The sequence below is a fragment of the Abramis brama genome (assembly GCF_963993115.1).
Source record: "Abramis brama genome assembly, chromosome: 14".
NCBI classification, from domain to species: domain Eukaryota; kingdom Metazoa; phylum Chordata; class Actinopteri; order Cypriniformes; family Leuciscidae; genus Abramis; species Abramis brama.
The window spans coordinates 12,025,299-12,031,298 of record NC_139976.1 but is presented as its reverse complement, the minus strand read 5'-3'; the positions used below and the strand labels follow the sequence as shown (position 1 = coordinate 12,031,298).

At 36.6% G+C, this 6,000-nt stretch overlaps 1 protein-coding gene across 2 annotated transcripts in view; it reads left to right on the top strand.

Moving 5' to 3' along the window:
- The first annotated feature begins 4,614 nt into the window (after positions 1 to 4,614).
- ablim1b (actin binding LIM protein 1b) overlaps positions 4,615 to 6,000 on the top strand; it is a 68,996-nt gene continuing 67,610 nt past the window's right edge. Inside the window, exon 1 of one of the 2 annotated variants that reach the window (XM_084134664.1) lies at positions 4,615 to 4,987. In XM_084134664.1, the coding sequence (XP_083990790.1) occupies positions 4,741 to 4,987 (247 nt within the window). In that variant the 5' untranslated portion in view covers positions 4,615 to 4,740. The remainder of the gene's footprint in view (positions 4,988 to 6,000) is intronic. The other variant, XR_014608912.1, reaches the window with a different exon arrangement.

The window sequence follows — 6,000 nt, the reverse complement described above, 5'->3', positions numbered from 1 at the left end:
AACTGTTGTTTTAAAATCCTAGTAATATTTGACATTGCTGTATTTTTATTGAAATAAATGCAGCCTTGGTGAGCAACAAAATCTAAATATATATTTTTTTAAACATACTAATCCCAAACTATGGAACAGTATATATAATTAATATTCTAACATAATGTTCTTTAAAATTGTGAAATATCAAATTTTGTATCTAAATAATTTCTAAATATAAAAATGTTTAATCTGTTTTATAAACAGTCTAGTTACATAGACAAAAATGTAAATGTAAATTGATATATCTATATAATTTCATAATATGCATTGTATGCTGCAATAATGTTTATAAATGTTATTAATGAAAGTTCTTAAGTATTACAGAGGAAAATATAGTTTTCTTACATTTGAAGTCTAGAATGACTGAGACCTCCAGTGTAAAAACCTTTGCTGTATTTTAAAAGCCAAAAGCCTATTAGAATACCTAAGAATGAAGGAAAAAGAAAGATGATTAGAGTTTAGCATTCACTTCTTCACCTCTCGCCCAGATTTTTTCTCATAGCTGTGTATTGGTTTAACCTTCATGTGAGGGACTGTGAAGGGTGTGACAGAGGTAATGGATACACCGTGGTGTTGTTCAGCACAGCCAGAGACTGAATGACAACACTGCGAAATGTCAGCAGGACTTAATCTGCCTCTCTGCTCTGTCATGTGAGGCATTTCAAGCATTTGAGTGCTTGTAACATGAAAGGATTTAAATACTCAAATTATGGAAACTTATTTTAGCCTGTTTGAATGCTGTAGTGCTGCTAATATAAAATTGGATTTTATCTAAGTGCTTTAAATTGTTTTGTCTATGTGTTTTAAGCCATCCATCACTGAGATCATGACAGTTTCCTTATCTTAAAATAGACCATGTGGAGCTTAATATTGTCTCGTAGTATTAAAAGAGAGAGTGTGTGTGTGTGTGTGTGTGTGTGTGTGTGTGTGTGTGTGTGTGTGTGTGTGTGTGTGTGTGTGTGTGTGTGTGTGTGTGTGTGTGTGTGTGTGTGTGTGTGTGTGTGTGTGTGTGTGTGTGTGTGTCGAGCTGAGATACAGTTTGAGTGTATGTGCTTGGGTGTAGGCATTTCTACATTTGCCCCAGAACATTCTGTGAGATAATCATAGCCACTAGTCTCGCTGAAATTACACACTACCCCGACACACACTTTTCAGATTGTTTCTATGGTCATGAGTCTATGATAAGTGTGCTTTAGCACAGCTGACAAAGGCTTTTTGGCCCATAGACTATCCCTCATGCTAAAGTGGTGATTATGTGACTTCCTTATAAGGCGACATAGACATAGGTGGCCTGGGCACTTCCTGGATTGTACTCTGTCATTAACAGTCATTATATATTCCATTGTCTCCTGAGTTCTTGCTCAGATAACCTCCACCTGGATCATACAAGGCACTGGTGAGCTGCATCTGTAATTCCACAGTTATTATCTTAATGCACAATGCCCAGGTGAGGAGATTTAGATATAAAGCTCTAAGTGAAAAATGAGCTGTCACAGAAATTGGAATGAATGATAGTATCACATGAGAGCCAACAACGTTGTGACACGCAGCATATCTGGTCATATTCGCTCTATGTCTTCCATTAGCAGTCTGAGTAGTAATGTTACTTTTAATTCACAGTGCTGATTTATGTAACTGCTGTGACATCATCCTAGTGTGCGAATTATATATCTTGTTTAGTCATGAAATAGCGCAGGTCCTTTACATGCAATCTTCTAGCAATCACATCACTATACGGCAAAAGCTGATTCTGCAGCCAATGAGCTTGCTTGCTCAATATTTAAAGGGGTCATATAATGGTACATGCACTTTTACAAGTTGATTGTACTGAAATGTGTGTTGGCAGTGCCTGTACACAACCATCATAAAATGATAAAAATCCATCCAGTGTTTTTTTTTTAATCTTCTTATATGTTTTCCCCTCTCTCAAATCAAGCCGTTTGATTTTGTGACGTCACAAAATCGATGCCCCTCCCATGATTGTTGATTGACAGCAGCGTTTCAACACAGACCCGCCCTCGCTCGTGAGCGAGCTGTCTCTCAATATTCCCCACGATCAACAGTTTGCGCAAATCATTTCACCAGACTGCTTTATAAACGAGAACATTGAAAAAGGTATTAGCTCCTGTCTGAGTATGTGTTGTTTATGTGCCTAATGACTGTCATAGTCTCAAAGACTGGTCATTTTTTAAACAGATCAGTAAAATTTTAGTGCTTCAGCCCTGACAGTTGTACCTAACACTGCATAGATAACGTTACGCATCACTGACAAGCCTACATTTACCGAAAAAAAGTTTTCCATGACCATTAGCTGTAACATCAATCTGTCAATGAACTAACGTATACATCAGTAAACACATAGCGTTCGTATCTCACTACTCTACCCTGCCAGTACACACAAAGATAGATCAAAGTGACATTACTAACCAACTATTCAGAAACGTCCTGTTTTCCGACTCCGGTTCAAATTGATACGGTTGCACAGTGTCCTCAGAGACTCCCGCTGCCATTCTTCAAAATATACCCTCTGTTGTCAAGGCAACACTCCACGTGTGTTGTTGTGGCAAACACCCCACAGAACAGAGGGGCGGGATGAGCAAAGCTCATTATCATTTAAAGACACATGCACGTAAACGGCGTGCTGAAAACAGAGCTGTTTTTGACCAGGTAAAATGAGGGTTTTCTTACAATACTAATGAGAATTTTTAATTAAAGTATATTACAAACTTTTAATTTAGACCCTAAAGAATCATATTAACTTGTACAAAAATGGCATTATATGACCCCTTTAAATATTCTGGTTCAGTGTTCGCTGTAGATCAGATTTCCACTGAAGCCCTCTACCTCCCCCATCTCCACCTGTCTAGATCTGCTAAAGAATTGATGTAGGCCTATTCATGCAGCAGCAGTATCTTACATGCTCACAGCAGTGTGTCTGGGTATCTGTTGGCAGTAGCAAATCCATACTTGCTCTGCAACAGCAGCGTGTGTAGCAGATCTAGTTTACCAAGATACTTTAACATGGTCATATTTATTAACATGAAAAAAATTGCTGGAAAAATGCTATTTCAGTGCTTTACCCTATGATGCTTTGCAAACACAAAACAGCTGATGGAAACATTATGAGGTGGAAGGAAAGTATATTTTAATGCTTTTACAATTTAGCACAAAGTTTCCCAGGAAACACTATACTTTTGCAAGAGAATGCAGTGTTTCTTGGTGGAGTGCAAATGTTTTTGACGTTTCACAACGTTTTTGGGGAAACAAAAATTTGACTAGCGAACGCAAACATTTGAAAATGAACATTTGAGTAGCTTTTTGTGAATATGACTGACTCAGTATGAATGACTCAGTCAGTGGCAGCACATCACTGTTTAATTTACATATTGATATTAGTGTGCATGAATGGTACATTTAATGTTTTAACTCACTAGTATGACATGCTTATCCTTGAGAACATTTGATTGGACAAAAATCTGTATAGTGCAATATGGGCCATCAATATACAGCCCTGCCTCCATTGAAAAGAGAGAGAAATTTTAAATGTTTATATATGCTAAAATGTATCTGTGTCTGTCAATATTTAGGAGTATACAATCATATAAACGATCTCAAAGCTAACAAACATGGACTAAAAGCCACAAATTTGGGGTCAGACTCCCCAAACGCCCCTGTAATTCACATCCTGTTCTCAGTTCAATGCTGCCATGAACTAAAGTGTGTGTAAATGCGTGTTGTGTGTGTTTCTTGGTTGTGTTGTGTGTGTGTTAGAGAGAGAGTTAGGAATCATAAACTCTGATTTCATTTTCAACGTTTGGAACAAACAAATATCACAAACTTTCTGCTGATGCGATAAATAAATTACCATTGTAACAACCTCAATGAAAATTGCCATTTTGATATAACCTTATGGCCTTGCAAAATAATTGCCGCACACATATACGCGAGTTAGCGTCTCTACGCATGAGACACGGCAGCAGGGTTTATGATTCTAAAAGTACCACAGACAAGGTCCCCTTCAGCAGCTTTGGTGACGTGCCAGTTTAAATGTGGACAGACGCTTGTTCGGCGTGGGTTTATGAGCTCAGATGAAGGCATGTTTGGTTGGAGAGGATCTTTATTTTAATAAGAAACGTCAACTTAATCAAGCCGATGCATTATTGTGTGCTTTATTTCCTAGTATTTCCAGTACAAGGACGTTGATGCCTTGCCTTGTATTACGTAAAGGACTCAGTGAAAGCCAGTCATCTGATTTGATTTAAATACAATTTAAACTGCAATATACGGTTGCAATGCCAGTCAATGTAAAACTTTATAATCTTATAGAAGATAATCTTATAGCATCCAATCACAGAGGATTAGGCTGTGATGTGTTTGTTTTTGATATTGCAACTTTCATCTGCAGGTTATCTGGTCATATATCTTGACTCAGACTGTCTCATGCAGGTGCTCTTTTTCCATTTCTAGTGAAGATAATCACTAAAAATACATCGGCCGTAATCTGCTTAAGTAAACCAGGAAGGAGCTCACAGCAGGGGCTCAGTGCTGCTTCACCAACAACACAAATAAACCCTTGCGATCTGGTCGCTTAATCTTGTACCTGGGGTTCAGTTGTAACACATGACACTATTGTGTGACCAGGCAATTTTTATGTTATCTCCTCTCACTTTATTCTGTAGCTCGTCGTAGTGGGCTGAGGGTACCGCCATGCCCAACTTACCCAATCTTAACAGCTTTGGTAAACTGTGTGGCACCGGCCGCAGCGACGACTCTGTGATCCTGGACCGGGTGAAGCGCAAGAACTCAGTTCGGAGAATGTCCATTATCGAAGATGGGAATGTGGCCGAGGTGCTCTACCTCATTCCCAAACAGTCCATGATGGAGCAACTGCCCTTCCTTAACCCTAAAGATTATATCATCCTGGAGAAAATGGCACCTCTTGACATGGGACCCGGTAAGGGAGATAGAGAGTAGGAGAGATTCTTGATTTATGCTAAACTCATTTGCTCTCCCAGAACATATTATTTCCATTATGCGACTGTCTGTGTTATTGTACAGATGTGTAGAAATATCTTGTTAACAGGAAAAATTGTGTTAAAGCTAAAATAAAGTAACAATAATTTAAGTTGTCGTAAATTAAATTTTAAATTTTGTATAATTCAAATTTTTAAATCAATAAGCATTTTTGTCTTGCTTGAACCTATTTTTTTAGCATGAACTAATATATTTTGTTAGATTTATTTTATCTTGTGTTTAGTACAAAATTAAATTAATTTTAAGTGAATATAGTCATGAGTAAATTAATTTTATGTATATGTACATAATTTTCTTCGTCGTAAAAATGTTTAGATATTTAGAAAGATAATCTTAACCTTGGTCTTGGTTGAAATTGAACCTCACTATTTTTCAAGCATAAACTAAAAATACTATATTTGTCAGATTTATTTTATTTTATTTATTCTCTATTTAGTACAACTTAATTTTAGGATGTACATAATTTTATTTGAAGAGAAATTATTTTGTTTTATATATGTTAAAAAAAAAAAAAAAAATATATATATATATATATATATATATATAGTGGGGAGAACAAGTATTTGATACACTTTACAATTGATACAATTTTGCAGGTTTTCCTACTTACAAAGCATGTAGAGGTCTGTAATTTTTATCATAGGTACACTTCAACTGTGAGAGACAGAATCTAAAACAAAAATCCAGAAAATCACATTGTATGATTTTTAAATAATTAATTTGCATTTTATTGCATGACATAAGTATTTGATCACCTACCAACCAGTAAGAATTCCGGCTCTCACAGACCTGTTAGTTTTTCTTTAAGAAGCCCTCCTGTTCTCCACTCATTACCTGTATTAACTGCACCTGTTTGAACTCGTTACCTGTATAAAAGACACCTGTCCACACACTCAATCAAACAGACTCCAACCTCTCCACAATGGCCAAGAC